General features: G+C 34.7%; 1 protein-coding gene across 1 annotated transcript in view; it reads left to right on the plus strand.

Annotated features, from left to right (window-relative positions):
- The window catches only part of SCAPER (S-phase cyclin A-associated protein in the ER), a 329,861-nt gene that overhangs the window by 149,815 nt on the left and 154,773 nt on the right, over positions 1 to 25,273 (plus strand). The window contains exons 9-15 of the mRNA XM_012651860.1: positions 3,559 to 3,821; positions 8,086 to 8,298; positions 12,602 to 12,772; positions 13,983 to 14,058; positions 14,258 to 14,375; positions 14,639 to 14,750; positions 22,432 to 22,572. Of these exons, the coding sequence (XP_012507314.1) occupies positions 3,559 to 3,821; positions 8,086 to 8,298; positions 12,602 to 12,772; positions 13,983 to 14,058; positions 14,258 to 14,375; positions 14,639 to 14,750; positions 22,432 to 22,572 (1,094 nt within the window). The remainder of the gene's footprint in view (positions 1 to 3,558; positions 3,822 to 8,085; positions 8,299 to 12,601; positions 12,773 to 13,982; positions 14,059 to 14,257; positions 14,376 to 14,638; positions 14,751 to 22,431; positions 22,573 to 25,273) is intronic.

Consider the following 25,273-nt stretch of genomic DNA (forward strand, 5'->3'; position numbering starts at 1 on the left):
GGTTCAAGTGATCCTCCTGCCTCAGCTCATGAGTAGCTGGGACTACCGTTTTTTCTGTTTCTTAGTAGAGACAGGGTCTTGCTCTTGCTCAGGCTAGACTCCTGGCCTCAAGCAATCCTCTCACCTTGGCCTCTCAAAGTGCTAGGATTATAGGCATGAGCCACTGTGCCTGCCCCTGATATTAACCTTTTAAAAATATTTAGTAGAATTTGCCAGAGAAACAATCTGGGCTTGGAGAGCTGTCTTTGGGAAGCTTTTAATTTTTATATCCAGTTTCTTTACCAGTTATAGTGCTATTCAGATTGTCTTTTTCATCTTGGTTGAGTTTTGGTAGCTTGTGGTTTTTGTGGAATTGATTCATTCATTACATGTTGTTGAATTTATTGGCATAAAGCTATTTGAAGTATTCCTTTCTCATACTTTTTATGGCTTCATGATCTGCAGTGATGTTCCTATTTTATTCCTGATTTAATTTGTGCCTTTTTTCTTCTTATCTTTGCCAGTCCTGGGAAACTTATGAGAAGTATAGTTAATTATACAGATGGTCCCAACTTAGTAATTTTTCAACTTAATGATGGTGGGAAAGTGATATGCATACAATAGAAACTGTACGTTGAGTGCCCATATGACCGTATCCATATAATTGAAAGTGTTTTTCAGTCATTACAGTATTCAATGAATTACTTTATGATAAAATAGGCTTTGTTGATTTTGTTCAACTGTAAGCTAATGTAAGTATTCTGAGCACATTTAAGGTAGGCTAGAGTGAGCTGTGATGTTTGGTAGGTTAGGTGTATTAAATACATTTTTGATTTACAATATTTTCAACTTAAAATGAGTTTATTGGGATGTAAGCTGATTGTAAGTTGAGGAGCATTTGTATTTACCTCTGTTTTTACCCATTCTGGTGTTCTTTCCTTTTTGGCATTTCAAACCTCCTCCTTTTATTATTTCATTTCTCTTTTAGGAGCTTCTTTAGCCATTTTTTGAGGGTAGTTTTGCTACTGATATATTCTGTTAGTTTTCCTTGATCTGAGAATGCTTTTATTTCCCTTTCATTCTGAAGGATATTTTCACTGGATAAAAAATTCACGATTGAATGGTTCTTTCAGTCCTTTATAAATATGCCCCTTCCTCTTGGCCCCTATTGTTTCAGACGGAAAATCTGCTGTGATTAGAATTGATGTTTTTTGGCTCGGTGTGGTGGCTCACACCTAAAATCCTAGCACTTTGGGGGGGTCGAGGTGGGAGGACTGCTTGAGGCCAAGAGTTTGAGACCAGCCTGAGTAAGAGTGAGACCCTGTCTGTACAAAAAAAAAAAATAGAAAAATTAGGTGGGCATGGTGGTCCACACCTGTAGTCTCAGCTACTTGGGAGACTGAGGCAGGATAATCGCTTGAACCCAGAAATTTGAGGTTGCGGTGAGCTATGATGACACCACTGCACTCCAGCCTGGGTGACAGAGGGAGACCCTGTCCCCCCCTACCCAAAAAAAGAATTGATGTTTCTCTATTGGTAATAAGTCTTTTTTCTCTAACTCCTTTCAAGATTTTTTTTTGTCTTTAGTTTTAAGAGGTTTAATAATGATTTTTTTCTTTGTCTTTAGTTTTGAGAGACTTAATTATGATATATCTTAACATGTACCTTTTTTGGTTTATCTTATTTAGAATTCACTTAGTTTCATGAATCTAGTTTTATCTCTTTCACTAAATTTGGGACGTTTTCAGCAATTAATTTTTCAAATACATTTCAGTCTTCTACTCTCCTGGAAGTCTGGTGACACAAATGTTAGCTCTTTTATTATTGTCTCGCTGGTCCCTGAGACTGTTCTTGATCTGCATGACACCTTTCTAGTGGAAGTGGCAAACCAGCTTGCCATCACCTCCTTGGCTCCTGTTGGTGGTGTATGCTCAGCTGCCTGCTTGGCCTCAGTTACTAAGAGGGGGAGACGTGGGAGGACTGACTAATATCACCTTGCTGCTGTAGGTTGGGGTGGGATCTTAGCTGACATCTGGGGTAAGGAAAAGAGGGATCCCAGTGCCATAATACCTGCCGCCCACTACTTTTTTTGCCTTATTGATGCTAGTTGTGGCGGAAGCTCAGCTTTCTACAGGGCCCTGCTGACATTGAGTGTGAGTGAGAGCAGAATGCTGACTAGTTCTATCTCACACTGTGCTATTGATGCCTAAGACGAGAGGAGGCTCTGCTCAGCGTTGATCCCTGCTGACACTACTTTGGTAGAGGAATCAGAGTACCAACTGTTTCTGCAAACTGGGAGATGGAAGTTAACCCAGTTCACTCCTGCTGAAACTGTGGGAACAGGAGTTCCACTGGTGTTTGGCTGGAGTAGAGTGGTTATTGCCAAAAAGATTTTCTGTTTTGTTAGGCCACCCTTTTCTCTGTCCATTGGCATGGCAAAAGGCTTTTCTTGGTGCTTATTTTGTCTATGCCCGTTGATGTTTCTGGGTTGGAGGCTTTTACCGCATTCTGATTGGACTATATAGGAGGCAATAAAGAAACCCTGGGAATTCACCACTGTGCTACTTTTCAGTCTCAAAGTCCCAAGGCACTCCGTCATCTTCTTTCCATCTCTCAGAATGTTCCCATGTTTGTTTGATGTGTTTTGTCTAGCGTTTTTAGTTATAAGGAGGAGGAGCTGGAGATGAAGGTGGGGTTACTTATCTTGGCCAGAACTAGAAGTCTTTGTATTAGTTTTCACTACAGTTAGCCAATAAGGTTTTAAAATTGAGGCTATAAACACCACTATACACACATATACCTCATGTTATGACATTTTGAAATGTTTTACAAGAGGATTCTTATTTAATTTAGACTATTTTGCTGTGTGACTTTGGACATAGGCCCTCAGTTTCCATGTGTATGTGGTGAAATACTGGATTAGATCCTGTAGGGTTCCTTCAATTAATTCTATTAATTCTATAATGTTATGATCATTGAAATAGTTTATTTAAGTCAAGATATGTTATCACTTCTGGGATAGAGGAAAGAACATGGACTTTGGAGGTAGGTCTATGTTTGGATTCTGAAAGATGGAGAGACAGCTTTTACACAGCCGTTAGAAGCACTGATACCAGAACCAGTGTGGCTGGACTTGCATCTTGGCTTTATCTTTACTAGGTGTATGCTCTTAAGGCAAATTACTTAACTTCTCTTTGTTTCAATTTAGTTGTTTATAAAATGGGGACAGTAGTATTGATCTTCTGAGTTGTTGTGAAAATTGAAAGAGTTATACATAAGGAACTTAGAACCATGTTTGCACATAGTATGCTATTTAAATGTTTATTATTACTGACTGTATAGTCTTAGGTCAGTCTTAATCTGAATTTCAGTTTTGTCACTTGTGAAATAGGGATAATTATACATGTATGTATTTTAAGTATATGTAAAAAATACATCTTGCATAATACCTAATGTTATGTGTGTATATTTGTTACATTTAATGGGAATTAAATTGGAAAATGTTTTTATTATATAGGTTTGCAAATATTTTTATCATCTAATGAAATCTTGGTTTATTTTCTTTCTTTAATTGCATAGAATGGAAAGATGCTGAAGGATGGGAGACTGTTCAGAGAGGAAGGCCTGTTCGTTCTAGATCAACAGCAGTGACACCAAAAATTTCATTAGCAACAGAAGCCTTGAGGTCAAAGGATGACAGCGATAAGGAAAATGTATGTCTTTTACCTGATGACAGTATACAGAAAGGTGAATTTGTTGGAGATGGACCGTCTAATACTATAGGATCTCGTCCCAAAGACTCATTAAACTCCTGTGACCATCCTCTTACTGAAAGAACCCAGGTAATACATTCTGAAAATCCTTTCACTGCCTTTTTCAAAGGGATGTGTGTATGTTGGAATGTCTTATTTTTCTGTTTCATTTTAAACTTTTTACTGTGAAAAATTTGTCACTTTTTTTTCTCTTGCTACATGTCACACACTCATGTTACATGCTAGCCGTTTGAGAGTAATATGCACACATCATAACCATTCATTAAGTACTAGAGCATGTATCAAGAACAGGAAATTCTTTAGCCAACCACCTTATAATTATAAAATTCAGGGAATATGATATTTATATAATATTATCTAATTTGTAGTCTATATTCAAAATTTTCTAGTTTTCCCATTAATTTCTTCATAGAATTTTTTCCCTTGATACAGGATCCAATCCAGAATTGCACAGTACATTTGGTTTTGTTTCTTTAATATCTTTCATTGGAGATAGTTCCTCAGCCTATCTTTGTCTTTCATGATATCAGTAGTTTTGAAGAATACATTGCAGGATTTTTTTTGATACATTGTCCTTTATTCATAATTCAGTTTATCTTATGCATTTTTTTTTTTTTTTTTTTTTTGAGACAGAGTCTCACTCTGTTGCCCTGGCTAGAGTGAGTGCTGTGGCATTAGCCTAGCTCACAGCAACCTCAAGCTCCTGGGCTCAAGTGATCCTACTGCCTCAGCCTTCTGAGTAGCTGGGACTACAGGCATGCGCCACCGTGCCCGGCTCATTTTTTTCTATATATTTTTAGTTGTCCAGATCATTTCTTTCTATTTTTCAGTAGAGACGGGGTCTCGCTCTTGGTCAGGCTGGTCTCAAACTCCTGACCTTGAGCGATCCACCCGCCTCAGCCTCCCAGAGTGCTAGGATTACAGGCGTGAGCCACGGCGCCTGCCCCCGCCCCCCATGTCTTAATGCACAGCAATGTGATTTTTTTTTTTAAGTCAGGGTAATACTAGCTTAGGATAACTTGGGATATGTAACCTCGTTTTCTGTTTTCTGGAAGAGTGTTCATGAAATTGGCATTAATCCTTTTTTTTTTTTGAGATAGGGTCTCATTCTGTTTCCCAGGCTAGAGTGCAGTGGCACTGTAGCTCACTGCAACCTCAAACTTCTGGGTTCAAGTGATCCTCCTGCCTCAGCTCATGAGTAGCTGGGACTACCGTTTTTTCTGTTTCTTAGTAGAGACAGGGTCTCGCTCTTGCTCAGGCTGGTCTCAAACTCCTGAGCTCAAAAAATCCACCTGCCTTGGCCTCCCAGAGAGCTAGGATTACAGGCGTGAGCCACCAAGCCCGGCCTCTTATGCATTTTTGATAAGACTAAAGGGATTGTCTTTAGTCTTAGTGTCTTAGTGTCACTTCTAGAGGCATATGATATCAATTTGCCCAGGTTTGTTGTTAACCTTGATTACTTGGTTTAGGTGGGGCTTCATTTGGATTATCATTATAATAAAAATGGCAATGAAATTTTGAAATGTTCTACTTTTACTTCCTATAAACTGAGTATAAATTTGCTAGTAGTTCATATAATTATTTAAAGTTAATATTCCCCATATTTCTTCTGTTAGTGTAGTTTATTTTACTTATTTGGTCAACTAACATATCCTTTTAGATATTCATTCATATAAAGGTTCATGTTCCGTTGGTATAATTTTGTGTAACATGACTAATGAATTATGGGAGATATTTTTTGATACAGTACAGGTGCTAAATAAATCAATTGTAAAATAATTGCAGTATTTTCTGTCTAGAATAATATCTGCTTTTTAAAATTCTCTTTTTTTACCTGTAGGACTTTTTCCCCTACTTGAAATGCTCCTCAGTTTCCTTGTCTTCCTTCTTAGTTGATGATAATGGCTCTAAATCCTACATTGTTTCTGATGTTCTATAACTCTTTAATATGTATTTTATGCCCATGTGAGATTTGAAGCTCCTTGTGGAAAGTATTTTATGTTGCTTTTTAATTTCCCACAATATGGAACAGATTTCTAGGCACATAGGAAGTAATTACTAATAGTATATATTTGTTGGATGTAACTTTAAGAAACTCTTTAATGTAGGTAAACTACATTAAAGATACTTAGCGAAGAAATAACTTTTTATATCACTTAAACGTCTAGCATTTTTGCTAATGTGTTTTAGCTAAAAAATATAACTTAATATGAAAATTGTGCTGGTTTTGTGTAGTGAATAAATTTATATGATATTGGGATTTCAGCAATAAAACATACATACACCTTTTGAATAATTACATTATTGCTAAAATGTTTCGGTATAAAAGTTCACTGCAGATGGTAGCCAAGCTGATGATATTATAATATTTGTTTTCTCTTCTGTCATTCTAAAAATGGAATTAGCGTATTTATATCTTTTCTCAACATTACTTTATAGTTTAGCTTTGATTTTATTATATAAATGACATTGAGTTTTTAATAAACAGGGTTGACTATATCATACACATCAGTAATGCTAATATAAATATTGCCAAGAAGATTATAAACCATGATGACTGATGTATAAATAATGTTGATAGCAATATAAATAATGTGATACAATTTGAATAATGCTTATGGTAAAATCAACACTTTAGGACACTTTAAGTTTTGACCAATGGTAGAATTTTTAAAGTAGTTTATAAGACTTGGCCAAGTTGAATATTTGTGTAAATAATTAATCAAACTGGGGTTTTATGGCCACTGCAATATTTATTTAAGAAGAGATGTGAGTTTTAAATTCACAATCTTAGATTTTAGTTTTTTGACTTGAAGTATAATTGGAAAACACAGCACCAATCTTTCTCTACTCTGTTAGTGAAAATAAAGGCTTGGTTCTATTTACTAAATTAGATCATTTTTTAAAAAACGAATATGTGTTTAGCCTAAGCCAATGTTTTTTAAATTTTTATATATATATACATATTTTCAGGATATTATGGGGTTGCAAACATTTTGGTTATATGTAATGCATTTGTCCCGCCCAAGCCAGGGCTACAAGTGTGTCCCTCCCCCATACAGTGCAGTCTGCTTCCATTAGTTGTGGCTTTACCCCCCCCCCCCACTGGCACACAGTGAGTATTACTCCCACGTGAACACCTTAGTGTTGATCAGTTAGTACCAGTTTGATGGCAAATACATGTGGTGCATGCTTTTCCATCCTTGTGATACCTCAATTCGAAGGATGGGCTCAATCTCTATCCAGGATAATGTAAGAGGCGCTAGATCACCATTGTTTTTTGTGGTTGAGTAGTACTCCATGGTATACATATACCACATTTTATTAATTCACTCACGTATTCATGGGCAGTTGGGTTGTTTCCACATCTTTGCAATTGTGTATTGTGCTGCTATAAACATTTGAGTGCAGATGTCTTTATATTATAGAATGTCTTTTTTTTACTTTGGATAGCTGCCTAGTAGTGGGATTCCTGGATTAAATGGTATTTCTATTTTTAGTTCTTTGAGGTGTCTCCAAATTACTTTCCATGGAGGTTGTACTAGTTTGCAATCCCACCAGCAGTGTAAGAGTGTTCCTGTTTCTCCACATCCACGCCAGCATTTGTTTGTTTTTTTAGAATGTTTTCACATTCTCTTCGTTACATGTGCCCTGTTTCTAAAAGGGAATAGGGGGAACATCTAAATCTAAAATGTAGCTGTCACATAATGAGACACTGTATGCTGTAGATCTGCACACTTAGATTATGCTTTTCTCTTTTAGATCTGAGAATTGATATCATATACCACATTAATCTTTATTAAAGATACTTTGAGATCATGTTAGTATTATCTGAAGAAAACAACTTTTATATTTTTAAGTAAAATGCCCTCAAAATATGTTTTGGTAAAAATGATTTGAGGATGTTTTTGAAAATGCCGAATATCCTCATTTGATATTAGACAGTCTTTGAAAAGATCATATAAAATACCTTTAGTTATATGACCCTAATACAAAGTATCATATTTGTGACTAGATTTGTTTTGTGAGGACTATAAAATACTCATCAGGAATTGGCCTACTAAAAGAAAATATAACTACAATATATATTGCTTAATTTTTTAGAATACTTCAGACAATTCCCAGTACATAGTAAGTACACAAATAAAATTTGTGCTGGTGTCTTTCCTTTTGTTACACTTGAAACATACAAAAAAGATGAGTGAAGTAGCTGTCATCCAGTTAAATATTGCTTCACAGTTGATAATTTAATCAGAATCAGCTCTTCTAGAGTGGAATAGTTGGTAAGTATTTTTTATCATCTCTGATTGATTCTATGAATATGTTTTGTTAGTTTGCAGCAAGTACGTTGGATGATGTCAAGAATTCTGGCAGTAGTCAAGACAATTCTGTGCGAACTTCTGAAGTACTTGCTCTTCACATTGATACAGAGTGTGTTTCCATTACTCAGCAAGCTGTCACACCTCCTATGCAGATAAATGAAGACACATTTTCAGTAGAGAAAGAAAGGATAGAAAATGAAATGGACCCTTCAGATATTTCAAATGTGAGTGCTGCTAACTTGGTAAGAACAACTTATCAGAATTCTGAGTAAATATATTTAAGAGGCATGAACCCCAATAATAATAACTTATATTATTTATTACTTTTTACTTTACAAAGCATTTTATATATGTTATTTTAACGTTTTATTCTTATGGTAATCTTTTCAAATAGTTAAGATTCTTCTTGTTTTATGGAGGAAGAAAGTGAGACTGCGAGAGTTAAAAACGTGTTCACAATCCTTCAGTTTGTATGTGATTTCATTAAATGCTCTTTAGCCCAGCATTAAGAATCTAAACCAATGCAACATCTCGTATTCTCAAAAATGGGAAATGGTGTCTGCTAGATTTAGTTTTAAAAACTCTGTTAACAGAGTACTCTGGATAGCTACTGTCATTTGCTTGAAGTTTGTCTCTAAGATGAGATTAATTTACCATCCCTATCCAAGAATCTCTAAGAATGCATTACTTTGTGATTATTTATAGGTTTATGTTTTTGGATGACTGCTTATTTCTGCCCGTCTCTTCCTGTTGCTCATTTTAGTATTAAGATACTTGACCTGGGGATAATTAGATCATGCTAACTTTGTTTAAAAAGTAACTTTTGAAAGAAATAGGCACATATTAAAAATTGAAAAAATTAATTAAATTTTATTTTTTAAAAGGCCATTGTATACTATAATTTTTTCTACAACATAATGCCTTATGCTGAAAGATGCTATCAGTAGATGGTATTAGGCAAAATTGTACATCTCATAGAGATAGTAATAATAGATATAGATGAAATTTGATATGGGTTGTTTAAGGGAAAATTCAGGTTATAATAATTAGAAAGACAAATACTTAGATTCCTTTACTAAGGTAGGACAATTTGTTCTTCATTTTGTGTCTTTTAATGATGAAAATTTTTTAAGATTGAACATAATTATGGTGAAATAAATAATGAGTTTAATGTATGGGGGAGAAATTGGTCATATTTATATTTTTTGTTTTCATAGCTACATATATTAAATTGTTTATTTTGCAATTTGAATCCTCCAAAAAAAGAGGAAAATGGTCCCATAGTTAAATAAACATAAGATAATTACTTAAAAATTATTGCCTCATTTTTATTTTGATCACATATATAATAAGCTTGTAGAATCATTAAATCTTTTGGTTATTTTGAAGGTCAAATTTACATAGTCAAAAGAATAAATTCTGCAAATATGAATATTAGTATATTCTTCATGGAATTTTAACTAAACCAGGATTTAAAAAAATTTTTTTTGATTTGTTTTGACAGAGACACTTACAGGTTGCTCTAGATAAGTACCTTATTGTTTAGTTTCTAAGTGGAGAATCATAGAGAATTCCTATAGTGATGAGAGAACTGTTATTTTATTTCTCATTACAGTGTTGTCACATAGCTGGTTAAAGTTCAAAAAAATTATCTGCACTTATTTAACAGACATTTTGGCAAAAAATGTCAGAACTTTTTGAGGTCAACTTTTGCCAACATTAGAAAAATATGTTATAAAACCCAGCTTCCATTGAACTAATATTTTAGACTTACTAACATTTTAAATTTTTAGTGAAAATTTGGAAATGTTCAAAATAATGATGTATGCAGTTATTTATTTGCATTTCACTGTGTGAAATAGCTAAAGTTTTATAAGATTGATTGAATTACTGTTTCATCTGTGAAACTCTACTCTTAGATTAGAATCTTTTCAGGTCTTCAGATAGTAGTAGAAATGTTACATACTGGAGAAGATAAAATTGAGAGAGGAAGTAGAGAAGGTGTATGTGAGAGCTTACTTTCTGTGAATTAAAATATATTAAACTTTAATATTTAGATTTTATTAATAATCATTGTTACAATGTTTTGTGGCACATTGACAACAGTTAATTTCTATAGTGTTTTTGGATTTATAGAGAAGAGCTTATGATACACAGAAATAGTCTCTCCTTTAAACTTATTCACCCCATTCTATTCGTCAGGGACAACTGTGGTGTGTTGTGGGGTACAGGGCATGTTTGCAGAGGGGAAGCTTTACAGAGATGCCGATGCTCAGGCTCTACTCCAGAGCACATATCTAAAGTGGGGCTCAATTATTTGTATTTTTTAATACCATTATTGAAGTTATAGTTGGTTTTCAGTAGATGTTACATATTTAAAGTATACGAATTGATAAATTTTGACCTATGTTTACACCTATGAAACCATCATTCCAATCAAGATAATAAACATATTGATTGCCCCCAAAAGATTTCCTCCTCCCCTTTTTAATCCTTCCTTCCTGCCCTTCCCTGTACCCACTTCTCAAGTAAACACTGTTCTGCTTTATTTCACTGTATATTAGTTTGCATTTTCAGAATTTTATATAAATTGAATTGTGTAATCTTTGCTTGGCTTCTTTGACTCAGCGTACTTATTTTGAGATTCATCCATGTTTAAGTTAATAGTTCATTCTTTTCATTGTCTTTACTGTGGTATTTTGTTGTATGCATGTAACACAATATGTTTATTCATTTAATTGCCTGAAGACATTTGAGTTCCTTCTAGTTTTTTTGTTATGAATAAAAATGCCATGAATATTTGTGTACACATATTTGTGTGAACATGTTTTCATTTCTGGATCTATTTCCTTTAAAAAAATAATTTTATTTAGATATAATTTGCATATAATACAATTCATCCATTTAAAGTTTACTAGTAAGTGCTTTTTAGTTCATAGAGTTGTGCAACCATCAGCATAATCAGTTTTAGAACACTTTCGTTACTCCAAAAGAAACCCAGTGCCCATTAGTAGTCATTCTCTTTCACTCACCCTCACCCTTCCAGCTCTAGACAACCACTAATCTGCTTTCTGTTTGTATAGTTTTGCCTGTTTTGGACATTTCATAGAAATGGAATAAAATATGTGGTCATTTGTGACTGACTTCTTTACTTAACATGTTTTAAAGGTTTATCCATGTTTTAGCTTGTTGTACGTCATTCCTTTTCATGGCCATGTTGTATTCCACCCTATAAATATACCATGTTCTATTTATCCATTCATCAGTTGATGGACATTTAGGTTGTTCCCACTATTTGGCTGTTATGAATAATGCTGTTTTAAATATTTGTGTACAAGTTTTTGTATGGACACATGTTTTTATTTCTCTTGAATATATATCTAGGAGTGGAATTGCTGGGTCATGTAAACTCTATGTTTTACCTTTTGAGGAACTGTCAGACTGTTTTCCAAAGTGGTCACACCATTTTACATTCTCTTTATGTTTATTTTCTTTTGCAATTCTATCAGTTTTTGCTTCATATATTTTGAAGCTTCGTTAGGTCTATAAACATTTAGGATTGCTTTGTCATCTTGATGAATTGACCCTTTTACTTTTATGAAATGACCTACTTTATACCTGGTGATATTTTTTGCTCTGAAATTTGTGTCTCATGTTAACACTTCAACTTTCTTTTGATAAATGTAAATGTTTTACTTGTAATCTGTTTGTATTCTTATATTTACATTAGATTTCTTATGAGAAGCCTATGGTCAGTCTTGTTTTTGATCCAATTTGATAATCTCTGACCATTAATTGGGGTGTTTAGACTCTTTAAATATAATGTGATTATCGATATGGTTTGTTTAAATCTACCATCTTATTATATGTTTTCTCTTTCAACCACATGCTCTTCATTCCCTCTTTTGTTGTTTATAATTTCATTTTATCTCTTTTTTTTTTGGCTCATTAACCATAACTCTTTGTTCTTCCACTGTTTAATTTAGGATTTATAGTATACATATATAGCTTCTCATGGGGGTTTATTAATGATTCTCATGCATATTGTATTACTTCTAATGCACATTAAGTTAGGTATGTATATGTTCAGAAAGTATCATCACCATTACAGCATATATTCTTTCCATATTCCCATTATAGTATACTATTTTTGTTTTATATTTAGTGAGTGTATTTGCTCTGTAATGTCTTAAATTTTGGTACTCAAATGAAATTCATACTTTATCATTAATAATGCCTATTATTTATATAACTTCACAGTTTATCATACATAGCAGTCTGGTAAAGAAGGTAAGTCATGGATTATTGTTCCATTTTATGGACTACCAAATAGGTTCTAGGTTTCAAGAAATTTCTAAATCACACAGCTAGTAAGTGATTGTGCCTTTATTGGACCCAGGTTTTATGATTCTAGATCAATGCTATTTTGAGTATACCATTGAGTTCATGTTTAGAACATAAAGAAATGATTATTTAACTTTCTAGTCCAGTGATGATTTTTCTTATTATTTGTTTTGAACTTTATAGTCCATGGCAGAAGTCCTTGCTAAAAAAGAAGAGCTAGCAGATCGTCTAGAAAAGGCCAATGAAGAAGCCATTGCAAGCGCTATTGCTGAAGAAGAACAGTTAACTAGAGAAATTGAAGCTGAAGAAAACAATGATATTAACATTGAAACTGACAACGACAGTGATTTTTCTGTGAGCCTTTAGAATTTTTGACATAATTGTTTAAAAATTTTATTTAGAAATGAAATTATTAGGGCCAGAAAGACTTAGAATCCCATCTAGTCCTATTTGAAATTATTTATTTAAAAACCATTCTCTATTATTATTCTCAGAGTGATTTAGACTTACATGATAAACAATACCAAATCTTTTTTTTTAACACTTTGCTATTACTAAGTATTTTCATATATGATGCAATCGACAAGTTGGAAGTTGTTATTCTCATTTTACCAGTCAAGAAATTGAGTCTCACAGAAAGTAAGAACTCAGTATTACTCAGATTATAATTTGTAGAGACTGAAGAAGAATCGAAGGTATTTTCCTTTTTGTATTTTACTAACAAAAAGCAAATGATACACTGCCTTCTGTTACTGAGTGCTCAGGATATATACGTTTATGATGGGAATTTGTTAAAGAATAAAAATAACTGTAAATGTTTTACATATTGTTCTATTAAATTTTAATGCCCAACAAATAATCTTGATCTCTTTAATATGTGCTTTGTATGTGTTAATGTTTATGTAGTAATAGTATAAATCCAGTACATTTCTTTTTTTTTTTTTTTAACTAATAAGATACAATTGTATTAAGGTTAATTACACAATCAACTGATGTCATGAAAGCTATCGACATTAAAAAATAGGTTACTTTTTATGTTTAGTCAAAACAGCCATTGCCTTTCATTTAAAATAGGAACACTTATTGTCATTGTTATTGTTGGCTTTAAAAACCTCCTTTTTGGATATAGGAACATTACAAGTGGAAGAAAGAAATGAAATTCAAACACGGTTTTGTTTTTTATGATGTGGGAAAATTTCTCATTACCCTTAGTTTTATTTCCATATCAGTAAAAGGCAGGAGTTCATTCATTTTTCAGATGAATGTTGAGATAAGAAATGAACTTTAAGTACTTACTGTATGTCTATAAACTAAGTACATTTCTTTTTATGTTTACTCTATTTATCTCTACTATTTATGGCTAGTAGGCTATTAAAATGTATAGGCTGTGATATTTTAATTTGGTAATTATTGTGATTATGCAAGGTATGTAGCTTTTTTCTGGTTTTCAACTGTTGATTAAATGAAATTTATTAACAGATATGAAAATTTCATGTATAGTTCATTTTTAAGGTTATAGTTGTGTTCAAAGATTCATTTTTCCATTTCCCTTATTACATTTTAGGCCAGCATGGGCAGTGGGAGTGTATCTTTCTGTGGTATGTCTATGGACTGGAACGATGTCCTTGCGGATTATGAAGGTATTGTGTGTGTGTGTGTGTGTGTGTGTATTTGACATGTAGGTACAATGGGATAAAATACATTATCTTGTTTCATAGAGTTTCTGTGTAAAATAAATAATTTCTAGTGAGAATGCTGTTGCCTTTTAAAAGTTTGTTCTTAAGTGGTTTTATAGATCTATGTGGTTAAACAATAAGTGTTTTTCTTTTATTTGAACAGCTCGTGAATCTTGGCGCCAAAATACATCCTGGGGAGATATTGTAGAAGAGGAACCTGCTAGACCTCCAGGGCATGGAATTCACATGCACGAAAAACTTTCTTCACCATCTCGCAAAAGGTCTGGCCTTAGGAAATTAATTTGAAATGTTTTGCAGGAGGGAAACCAGCCATTCTTGACTACTAAGTAGGATTGTTACAAGATCTGTGTAGGCACATTCCTTCAGGACAGTTTCAGATTCACCGAAAAGTGACAATGCTTTCCTGAAATGAGAGGCCAAGATTGGTTTTGTATATTTTAAGAATTTTGAAATCTAAAGAAAAACATTTTTGGCCTAATCATGTAAACATTTGTGTCTTTTGTTCATTTGTTTATATTAACAGAACAATTGCAGAATCTAAGAAGAAACATGAAGAAAAACAAATGAAAGCACAGCAGCTAAGGGAAAAGTTACGTGAAGAGAAAACATTAAAGCTTCAGAAATTATTAGAAAGGGTAAGTTTTTTTTTTTAAATTATGATAGTCTTAAATTTGTAGACTTATTTTCAAGTAGACTTTTTCGTCTGGTCTGAGAGAAGCCAGAACAGAGATTAAATTTTCTAGGAAATAAGGCATTTCTATCTATTGAATTGCAGAATTAACGGTAAAAAAAGAAGTTTTCCTGCCTAAATTATCTAGTAAATTGATATTTTACAGGGTTGGCATGGATTACTGAAGCTGTACTTTGTTTTTTGCCATTTTTGTTGGAGGGTTTCCTTCAGGAGGCTTGTCTAAAGTGTAGAATGACCTGGTAGGATGCTTTTGAGCTTAAGATTATGAGGTTTGTGGTATGTGTCTGCCTGTGGCCAGCTCTAGTCCTTGGTGTCAATTCTGGTTTTTAATACAGTACATGTGCCTGGGGCCAGCGTGCTCTGTCCCATAGTTGTTGTCAGTACATGTCCACATACTGCCAGCCCAATAGCAATGTGAGCACATGGCTACAGTTTGTGCTGGCCCCCATTGGCACATGCGTGCCTGCAGCCAAACTTCACCTAGCCTGCTACCACATGCCTCAGCTCCATCCTATCCAAGTGTGCTCACTCTTCAACAGGGAACAGCACTGCTGAGGATCCCAGCAGCCTTCACAGCCATTGCAGAAACCAGGCAGCTTCTGTAGGCAAGGACCACACAGTTACTGATTTTCTCAGTCCCAGCTCCCGGAGTTGCCATGCCACTGCACACCTTCAGACCTGAAACTGTCGCACTTCCCTGCACTTCGCACCCTGTGTGCCACTAGGCCTAGTGCAACAATATACTCTTTCTGCATTCCCCCCAAGTTGGTGCCCCCATCCAAGTGGCTGCTTTTCCTTACTGAAGCCAGTCCATAAAGACTGGACAAAGTGACTCCTTCCTCAAATGTATAGATAGCAATGCAAGGATACAAGGAACAAGAAAAATCAGGAAAACACGAAACCACCCAGGTAACGAAATGTATTTACAGTAGGCAACCCAAACAAATGGAGATCCAGGCATTGCTTGAGAAACTATTCGAAACAACCTGTTCAATAGAAGGTCAGTGAGCTATAAGAGAGCACAGATAGATAATTTAGCAAAATCAAGAAAACAGTAAAATAACCAAATGTGACGTTCAAGAAAGAGATAGAAGCCATAGAAAAGAAGAAAACAAATTCTAAAGCTGAAGAATACAATAAAGAAACTGAAAAATATAATAGAAAGCTTCAACAGCAGACAGTTAAGCAGAAGAAAGAATCAGAGAACCCAAAGACAGATTGAAAGGGGCTTAGAGCTTTTTTAAAGAAATAATAACCAAAAACTTCTCAAATCTGGAGAGGGAAATAGATATCCAGACTCAACCTCATAGAACTCCAAATAGGTTGAAGATAAAGAAGTCTACACCAAGGCCGGGCACAGTGGCTCACACCTGTATTCCTAGCACTTCGGGAGGCCAAGGCAGGAGAATTGCTTGAGGTCAGGAGTTCAAGACCAGCCTGAGCAAGAGGAAGACCCTCATCTCTACAAAAAATAGAAAAATTAGCTGTGTATGGTGGCGCGTGCCTGTAGTCCCAGATACTCCTGAGGCTGAGGCAGGAGGATTGCTTGAGCCCATGAGTTTGAGATTGCAGTGAGCAGTGATGACACCATTGCACTTCAGCCTGGGCACCAGAGCAAGACCCTGCCTCAAAAAAAAAAAAATATAGACTGGTTGTTCTCTAAATCTAGTCACAGATGTCATCCTGGGATCAGCAAGGATGGAAAAAAATATTCTAAGCAAGTAGAAACCAAAAGTGAGCAGAAGTAGCTATTCTCATATCAGATAGAATATATTTTAAATCAACAATGTTAAAAAAATACAAAGATGGTCATTATATAATGATAAAGGGAGCAATTCAGCAAGAAGATGTAACAATCCTAAATATATATGCATCTAACAAATAGCTCCCAGATTCATAAAACAAATTCTACTAGTTCCAAACAAAGAAATACCAGCCGGGAACTTCAGTACTCCACTGACAGAACTGGACAGATCGTTGAGACAGAATGCATGAAAAAAGGCTCAGCACCAACCACTAATTATCAGGGAAATGCAAATTAAAACCACAGTGAGATACCACCTTACTCCTGTCAGAGTGGCCTTTATTAAAAAGAGATACCACCTTACTCCTGTCAGAGTGGCCTTTATTAAAAAGTCAAAAAACAATAGATGTTGGTGTGGGTGCAATGGAAAAGGAATGCTTACCAGCTGTTGGTGGGAATGTAAACTAGTAGAACTGCTGTGGAAAACAGTATGGAGATTCCTGAAAGAACTAAAAGTAGACCAACCATTTGATCCAGCAATCCCACTACTGGGTATCTACCCAAAGGAAAAGAAGTCTTTATACCAAAAAGGCACCTGCACCTGAATGTTCATTGCAGCACAATTCACAGTTTGAAAGATATGGAACCAACCTAAGGTGCCCATCAGCTGATGAGTAGATAAGGAAAGTGTGAGATATGTGTATGTATGTGCACACACACCGTGGAGCACTACTCGCCACAGAAAGGAAAGAAATAATGTCTTTTACAGTAACTTGAATGGAACCGAAGACCATTATCCTAAGTGAAGTATGTCAGGAATGGAAAAACAAATACTGTTTTTTCTCACTTATAAGTGGGAGCTAAATGAGGGATGTATATGGTCATAAAGAGATGTGATGGACATTGGAAACTAAGAACGGGGGAGGCTGTGAGGGGGAAGGCATGAAAATCTGCCTATCAAGTACAGTATACACTGGTGATGGGTAAAGCCCATTAAAGCCCTGACTTTAGCATAATACAATGCATTTACGCAACAAAAACACTTGTACTCCCTGTATTTTTTCAAATAAAAAAAAATATAACTACCAAGGCAAAATCTATTGTAGATACACAAAAGGGAAAAGGAAAGAAGTCAGACCAAACCATTACCAATAAAAAAATCAATCAAATAACAAAAGAAGATAGTAGTAGAGAAAGAGAGGAACAAAAATGTAGCAAAACAGAAAATACATAACAAAATGACAATAGTAAGTCCTTTACTCATCAATAATTACTTTAAGTGTAAATGTATTAAACTCTATACCCAATCAAAAGACATAGAGTGGCCAAATTAATAGAAAAAAACTATATGCAGCCATTTTCTGTCTATAAGAGACTCATGTAAGCTAAATGTGAAGGAATGGAAAAAGATATTCCATGGAAATGATAACCAAAAGAAAGCAGAGGTGGCTTTACTCTTATCAGACAAAATAGATTTTAAGTCCAAAACTGTCCCTAGAGAGAAAGAAGGTCATTAAATAATGATAAAAATGTTAATTCAGTAGCAAGATATAACAATCGTAAATATATCTGCATCTAGCATTAGAGCACCTAAATATATAAAGCAAATACTGGCAGATCTGAAGGGAGTAATTGATAGCAATACAATAACTGTAGGAGACTTCAGTATCCCACTTTCAATCATGGAGAGAACTTCTAGGTAGAAAATCAATAAGGAAACAACTGACTTGAACAACCAGCATCCATCCTGAGGATATCCAGGAAACCATGAACAGTAGCCTCATTAGAATAGTAGATGCTCCTATCACCCAGCAAATTATAAGGGATTTAGTAGCTCTTTGTCAGACACTCCTATCACTCAAGAAATTACAAAGATCTTAGAAGCGCTGTGTCAGAAACTGGAGTTAAAGACCAAATACTAAACAAAAGATTCTCAAAGTCCTTCTATCTAAAGAGCTCTTTCAGGAGCCAGGAACAGAGACCAATATATATATATATTTCTTATTATTTCATAAAAGTGAACTGGTTGAGTTGATAACCTTTTCCATCTGGCTGCTAGTTTGTATCCTTTAAAATTTCTTTTGTAATAAATCAGCAATAGTAAGTAAAGTGTTTCCTTGAGTTCTGTTGGCCACTCTAGCAAATTAATCAAATTTGAGGAGGGAGTTGTGGGACCCCCTAGTTTACAGCCAGTTTGCCATAAGTACAGGTCAGAACCTGGGACTTGTGATTGATATCTGAAGTGCAGGGCAGTCTTATGGGACTGAGCCCTTAACCTGTGAGACCAGGTAGATAATGTCAGAATTGAACTGAATTATAGGACAGCCAGCTGATGTCAGAGAAATGGTCAGTGTGGGAAAAACCCCATAGGCATGTGGAAAGAGGCTCAGCATTTGTAATCATCAGGAAAATGCAAATCAAAAGTGCAGTGAGATAGTACCTCATGTCTGTTAGGATAGCTATTATCAAAATGACAAAAGGCAAGTGTTGGGGAGGATGTGAAGAAAAAGGAATCCTTGTATGTTTCTGGTGGGAATTTAAATTAGTACAGCTGTTATGGTAAGAAATATGAAGTTTCCTCAAGAAATTTAAATAGAATCTACATATGATCCAGCAACCCAAAGGAATTAAAATCAGGATCATGTAGAGATATCTGCACTCCTACTGTAGCATTATTCATAATAATCAAGATATGGAAACAATGTAACACATTGACTGCCACACTAGGAAAAAAAAGTTTTCCTTGGGGCCATGGTGTTTTATGATGAAAATAGAATAAAAACTTTGAAAACAAAATTATGGTTTCTGATTTAATGAAAAAATGTTATTTTTTATTGTTTTCTGTGTGTGAGTTATATGCAACTTGAAAAATAGTTCACAAGACTCCCAGGGTAAAGAGACGTGTGAGTTACATATGCTTCACAAGGCTCCGGGCTCAAAACTAGTGTGAGTTAAATAAAACTCACATGGCAGTTCATGTGTTAAGAATCTGCTCATGGACAGATGGATAAAGAAAATGTGGTATAAATGTGAATGTGTGTGTATATATACATATATATAATGGGATATTATCCAGCCTTAAAAAGAGTGAAATCCTGCCATGTGTGACAACATGGGTAGAGCTAAAGAATATTAAGCTAAGAGAAATAATCAAGACACACAGAGAGAAATACTAACTACATGGTCCCACTTATATGTGGAATCCAAAATAGTCAGATTCCCAGAAGCAGAGAGTAGAACAATGGTTGCCAGGGATAGAGGAGGAGGTGGAGTGATATTGGTCACAGGGTAAAAAGTTTGAGTTATGCTTGGTGAATAATTTCTATTGATTGAATGTACAGCATCATGACTATAGTTGACAAAAAGCAAAAAAAACCCAAAGCACCATAGGTAAAGTTGGATATATTCTTTAAATTTGAAGGTCTTTTTCACTAGAAAATCTATTAATGTAATGGGATATAAACTGATTAAAAGAGAAAAAAAACATTATTTTTAACACAATTTTAGTATTTTTAACAATGAAAAAAGATTATCAGGTTTGAATAAGTGGGGCTCTAATTATCTTTACAGAGAGAGTCTTTGTGTATTTAGAGCAGTGTAACTGTTGAGCAGTGTGGTAGTTCAAATCCTGATTTTATTGTATAACAAGCTGTGATATGCTGGGTAAGTTATGTAACATTATTGCATTTCAGTTTCTTTATCTGAAAAATGGCAATTATAATTATTAACCTATTATGCATAAATAAGGCAAGTATATAAAACAGTAGCATAGTGCTAGGATGGATGTTGCTCAATACATGGTCATTGTTGTTACTTTCACACGGCAGACGTAGGAGAGTACTATGTTAGTTATCTATGCTGTATTACAGATGACTTCAGAACTTAAGCTTAAGAGAGCCAACATTAGCTCACAGTTTCTGTAGGAAAGGAAATGAGGAGTGGCTTCCCTAGTGATTCTAGGTCTCTAATCAAGTTTTAGTCAAGCTATCAGTCAGGGTAACAGTCATCTGGGGCTGGAGGATCCACTTCCAAAATCACTTGTGCAGTTATTTGCAGGCCTCAGTTCCTCTTTGGCTGTTGGCTGGAAACCTCAGTTCCTTGCCATGTGTGCCCTTCTACAACTCAAGTGTCTTCATGATATGGCCAGTGGTTTCCCCATAGAAAATAATCAGAGAGGGGGGGGGGCGAGAGAGAGAAAGAGTGAATAAGAGAGTTGATAAAATGGAAGCTGCACTGTCTTTTATATCATCTCTTTTGATCGCAATCCTGACACAAGGGAGGAGATTACACAAGGACCTGAATACCAGGTGGCTTAGATCACTGGGCACCATCTCTGGGGCTGCATACTATAAGCATCTAACACAGCATGACAAAAGATGTGAACTTTTTTGTTAGCTTCTGTTACTAGAAAGGAATATTAATATGCATAGGTTAAGCATGTTATTTGCATTACTTTGAATGTGTGGTTTAATTTGGGAGAGATAGTTGGACCAAGTAATCTGAATATTTATAAAAATGAGTTAGGTAGCACAAAATTCGCTTTAGTAAAATAGTAGAATTCACTGAAACTGGAAGAAATTCTGTGATTTTTCGTTTTACCTGAATCTCAAGAATTTGTTATTTAGAATGAATAGATTAGATATGAAGAGCAATCTCTATGTTTTGGGGTTCTATAAGAGTTAGTGTGTTTGATTTTTAGCTTAAGAGACATGCTCTAACACAACCACATTTCTTTTCTTATGGTGTTTTTTAATACAAATAAAATTACATAATATATTTTCTTATATAATATGATCTCCAAGTATTTATGCAAATAAATCATAGATTTTGAAAGTACTCAAGACTTTAGATGTTCTCTCATTATATTTCTCATCAATGTAGGTATCCCTTCAATTAATTTTAATGGTAAAATTCCACCTTCCATTGTTCATTAGGTAATTATTTGCATATACGATCTCATCTGATCACTACAGTAACTCTGTGAGGTACACAGGGCAGGTATTGATTCCCATTTTATAGATGTGAAGACAATCTAGGCGAGGCAGAGTGTTGTTTTCAGTGACACACAACCAATAATTTGCAGATCTTAGGCTTTAAGGACCTGTCCTCTGGCTGCTAATACAGTGCTGTTTCTGCATTATACTTTTTTACTATGGTTCAGCACATAATTTTTTAGATAAAATTCAACTTAAATAATAGGTTTTTTCAACTCATATTGATCCAACTTCTGATTTTCTATAATTTATTTTCATTGGTACTGAGTCTTATTTCCTGGAGCATGGAACAAGTCTTTTTCTGTTTGCTATTGTTTTAATGATTTAAAGGCAGCTATTATTTCTATCTATATTCTGTAGGCGGTGCCCTGTCTGTAACTTCAGATAATGTTTCTTATGCAAATAATGTGATTTTTTTCATTTTCCAGTTTTTAGGGTTAAATTTCTTGTTTTTCTTGAATGTGGGTAATTATATAGAGGCATTAAGGTTTATAAGGTTAAGAAATATACACTATGTTCATTTTAAGTATACTAATGGTGCAGTGCAGTGATGATAAATATTTCTATAGAGCCATGTCTAATCTATTCTAAGAGTTTTACATGCGTTAACTCAATCTTCAAAATAATTCTATGAGTTAGGTACTATTCCTATTACTTACTATTTATAGATAGGGAAACGCAGACATAAGCTTCAAATGTTAAGTGGCCAATGTAGAAAATGAATTCAGGTAGGCTGACTTTAGAGTTCATGTCCTTAATCATTAGTCATGCTCCTGTAGGTCTTTCCAGGCTTAGACTTTATGTTTCATAAACCATTTACCTATTTGTACTTCTGTTAAATGATTGTGTTTGTTGAAATTAATGATGTGATAATTCACTGTGCATAGGAGAAAGATGTCCGGAAGTGGAAGGAAGAATTACTAGATCAACGACGTAGGATGATGGAAGAGAAATTACTTCATGCTGAATTTAAACGAGAGGTGCAATTACAAGCAATTGTGAAAAAAGCACAAGAGGAAGAAGCTAAGGTATATTATAGGTGCTTTAAACATTGAATTAATTGCCTATGTACTTTTTTTAATTGTTACATAATAGTAATAGAGGGTAATGTTTATCAAGTTCCAAAATAACAGCATTTCACAGGCTCATTTAAAACTTCCTAGGTGCAATGTTTTACTTTATTTCTATAATAATCCTGAGCCATATATTAGTTCTTTTACAACTCTATTGAAGTATAATTGGCAGAGAATAAGCACATGTGTAAACTATTCAATTTGATGAGTTTTGACATGTGTATATATATTCCTGAAACAATTAGTACAATGAACATAATAAACAATTCCTCTTTGTAACTCATTTCTTCTTCCAGGCCTGTTACCATGTGATTGCTGATCTGCTGTCTATCACTATAGATGTTTGCATTTTCTAGAACTTTATATGCATGGAATCATACAGTGTATACTCTTTCCTCTGGCTTCTTTCACTCTGCATAATTATTTTGTATTTCATTTATCCTGTTGTGTGTATCAGTAATTCCTCCCTTTTCATTGCTGAGAGGTATGTCATTGTATGGAAATACCGTATTTTGTTAATTCAGTCACCTGTTGATGGACATTTGTTTTCTTTCCAGTTTTTGTCTATTACAAATATAGTTGCTGTGGCAATTTGTGTATTTAATACAAGTTCTTTGTGCTGTCCTTTTTCTTTTGTAAATACCTAGGCGTGGCTTGGCAGAGTCTTATGATAGTTCATGTTTAACTTGTAGAAAAACAGTTTTTCAAACTGGTTAAACTATTTTACATCCCCACCAGGAATAAATAAGAGTTCTAGTTATGTCATATTCTGACCAACACTTGACACAGTTGCACATTTAAATTTTAGTCGTTTCATTTTAGTATATGTATAGTGTCTCATGATTTTTTCCCAATTTTTTTATTGTGGGAAAAATGCACATAACATAAAATTTACCATCTGAACAATTAGTAAGTATACAGTTCAGTGGTATTCAATGCATTCATAATGTTGTGCAACCATCACCACCATCCACACCCATAACTCTTTTCATTTTATAAAACTGAAAATCTATACCCATTAAATAATAACTCCTCATTTCTGCTTTCCACCCAGCCCTTGGCAACTATCATTCTACTTTGTAGTTCTATGATTTTGACTACTCTAAGTACCTCATGTAAGTGGAATCATATGGTATTTGTCTTTTTGTGGCTGGCTTACTTCACTTAGCATAATGTCTTCAAGGACCTCAATGTTGTAGCATATGTCAGAATTTCCTTCCTTTTGCAGGCGGACTAATACTCCGTTGTGTCTATGTACCACATCTTGCTTATCCATTCGTCCATTGCTGGACACTTGAGTTGCTACCATATTTTAGTTGTTGTGAACAATGCTGCAATAAACATGGGTTCACAAATATCCTCTTGAATCCCTGCTTTTAATTCTTTTGGATATATACTCAGAAGTGGAATGGCTACATTAAATGGTAATTCTATTTCTAATTTTTTGAGGAACCATTATTCTGTTTTCCTCAGCAGCTGCGTGATTTTTCATTCCCGCCAACAATGCACAAGGTTTTCAATGACTCCATATCCAACTCTCGTTATTTTCTGAGTTTCTTTGATGGTAGCCATCTTAATGTGAGTGAGGCATCTCATTGTAGTTTTGATTTGCATTTCTCTAGCAATTTGTAACGAGCATCTTTTCATGTGCTTATTGGTCATTCGTGTATCTTCTTTGGAGAAATGTCTAGTCCTTTGCCCATTTTTGAATTGGTCTTTTTGGTTTTTATTGTTGAGTTTTAGGAGTTTTCTGTATATTCTATATATCAATGTCTTATCAAATATATGATTTACAAATATTTTCTCCCATTTTGTGGATTGCCTTCTTACTTTGTTGATAGTATCTTTGGATGCGCAAAATGTTCTAATTTTCATGAAGTCTAGTTAGTCTAGTTTTTCTTTTGTTGCCAGTACCTTTGTTGTCATATCCAAGAAATCATTGCAAAATCCAGTGTTATGACACTTTCATCCTATGTTTTATTCTAAGAGTTTTATAGCTTTAGCTCTTACATGTAGGTCTTTGATCCATTTTGAGTCAGTGGTATTGTGTGTGTGTGTGTGTGTGTATATGTGTATTTGGCACACAAAAACAAAGAAACTGCATTAACTATGATTATCACAAGCTTTTCCTCTATTAGTAAAATGGGATTTTACCATCTTTATTCCATTCCATGCATTTTCTAATTTAATTAATTCTGTGATGGTGTTACTCTTTTTTTTTTTTTAGATAGGGTCTCGCTGTGTTACCCAGGCTGGAGTGCAGTGGCACCATCATAGTTCACTGCAACCTCAAATTCCTGGGCTCAAGTGATCTTTCTGCCCCAGCCTCTCAAGTATCTGGGACTATAGGCTCACACCACTGGACTTGGCTAAGTTCTCTATTTTTAGTAGAGATGGGTCTTGCCTTGCTCAGACTGGTCTCGAACTCCTGAGCTCAAGTGATCCTCCTACCTCAGCCTCCCAGATTGCTAGGATTACAGCCGTGAGCCACCACGCCAGGCTGATAGTGTTACTTTTGTCCTGGTTGTTTCCTTAGGTCTCTAATAATCACCCTTGATTTTATCATTACAATAGCTCTCCTTTATTCACAATTTCACTTTTTGTGGTTTCAGTTACCCACGGTCAACCACAGTCCAAAAATATTATTAATAAATGG

The sequence above is a fragment of the Propithecus coquereli genome, unplaced genomic scaffold (assembly GCF_000956105.1).
Source record: "Propithecus coquereli isolate 6110/MARCELLA unplaced genomic scaffold, Pcoq_1.0 Scaffold372, whole genome shotgun sequence".
In the NCBI taxonomy this organism is placed as follows: Eukaryota; Metazoa; Chordata; class Mammalia; order Primates; family Indriidae; genus Propithecus; species Propithecus coquereli.